This window comes from Morone saxatilis, unplaced genomic scaffold (assembly GCF_004916995.1).
Source record: "Morone saxatilis isolate NCDOM2014 unplaced genomic scaffold, NCSU_SB_2.0 Contig19, whole genome shotgun sequence".
Classification (NCBI taxonomy): domain Eukaryota; kingdom Metazoa; phylum Chordata; class Actinopteri; family Moronidae; genus Morone; species Morone saxatilis.
Window position 1 is genome coordinate 22096534 of NW_023339751.1, and position 1451 is coordinate 22097984.

The 1451-nt window shown below is 40.3% G+C and overlaps 1 protein-coding gene across 1 annotated transcript in view; it reads left to right on the plus strand.

Annotated features, from left to right (window-relative positions):
- itsn1 (intersectin 1 (SH3 domain protein)) overlaps positions 1–1451 on the plus strand; it is a gene marked incomplete in the record, with an annotated part of 41571 nt that overhangs the window by 36436 nt on the left and 3684 nt on the right. The window contains 4 exon segments of the mRNA XM_035663105.1: positions 21–104; positions 273–404; positions 510–590; positions 1058–1179. Of these exon segments, the coding sequence (XP_035518998.1) occupies positions 21–104; positions 273–404; positions 510–590; positions 1058–1179 (419 nt within the window).

Here is a 1451-nt window from a genome sequence, read left to right on the forward strand (position 1 = left end):
GTGTGTGTGTGTGTGTTTAGGTGAATGAGGGCGTCAGGGAGAAGGAGAACTCAGATCGTCTGGAGTGGATTCAGGCTCACGTCCAGTGTGAAGGCCTTTCTGAGGTAACTGCAACACACTCACACAACCAACAAGCTGCTCTACACACCAGTCAATGTGACAGCAGTCAATCTGATCTCATCCGACAAACTTCAACATAATAAAACATGAAGAATCCAGACAACCAGCAGGTTCTCTCGGCTTAGACTCACCTGTCCCTGTCTGTCCTTCAGCAACTGGTGTTTAACTCCGTCACCAACTGTCTGGGTCCCAGGAAGTTCCTCCACAGCGGGAAGTTGTTTAAAGCCAAGAGCAGCAAGGAGCTCTACGGGTTTCTGTTCAATGACTTCCTGCTGCTGACACAGGTGAGCCTGCCGTTCCTCGGGCTGTCTCGCTGACTCCGTGTGTTTCTATTGCTCAGTTCACGCTTCCTGTTTCTAAATCCAACTTCCTCTTTGTCTCTCTCACAGGTGACCAAACCTCTGGGCTCGTCAGGCTCCGACAAAGTCTTCTCTTCGAAAACACACTTGCAGTACCGCATGTACAAGACGGTAAGACGACACACGCACTAACACACAGATGTGCATTTACCCTCATACTGCTGCTTCTACAGAATCCTTAACTCCTGAAGTAAAGCTGTTCGTTTTAAATTTATTTGGAATGAATTGAAGAGAGATGCTACATTTCTAAACTGATTGATAAATGTTATTACTGTGTTTTACTAAACAATTTCCCCCTCACTGTCCAACCTGAAACTGAGTGGTGGACTATTTTTAAATTTTAAATAAGTCATAGAAGTTTGGCTCTAAAATTTAAAAATATATATATTTAAGAATAATGTTGTTTGACAGTATTATTTTCTTTTATCTNNTAATGGCAATATTCAATAAGAAATATTGTTTCCCAACTTTGTTAAAATGCTGAAAAGATTTTAGATTCTGCAGATACATGAACAGTATTTGAATTAGAATTTATGTAGAACAGACTAATAACTGAGCTTGTCTCTTGTCTCTTTCAGCCAATCTTCTTAAATGAAGTGTTAGTGAAGCTGCCGACCGACCCGTCAGGAGATGAACCTCTGTTCCACATCTCTCACATAGACAGAGTTTACACACTCAGAGCTGAGAGTATCAATGAAAGGTAATATAAACACACATGTGCAGCACATGCAGTGGTGGAAGGAATATTCAGATCATTATTTAAGTACTAATACCACACTGTGAATACTGAATACTCTACGTATGTATTATCAGCAAAGTGTACTTAAAGTATCAAAAGTAAAAATAGTCATTGTGCAGAAATATGGTCCCTGTCAGTGTTTTACTATTATATCTGATGTCTGGAATAACATTAATAAAAATGTAGCATTTTATTGCCACTGGAAGTCGCACCAGCATCTCAGACCTAAACAA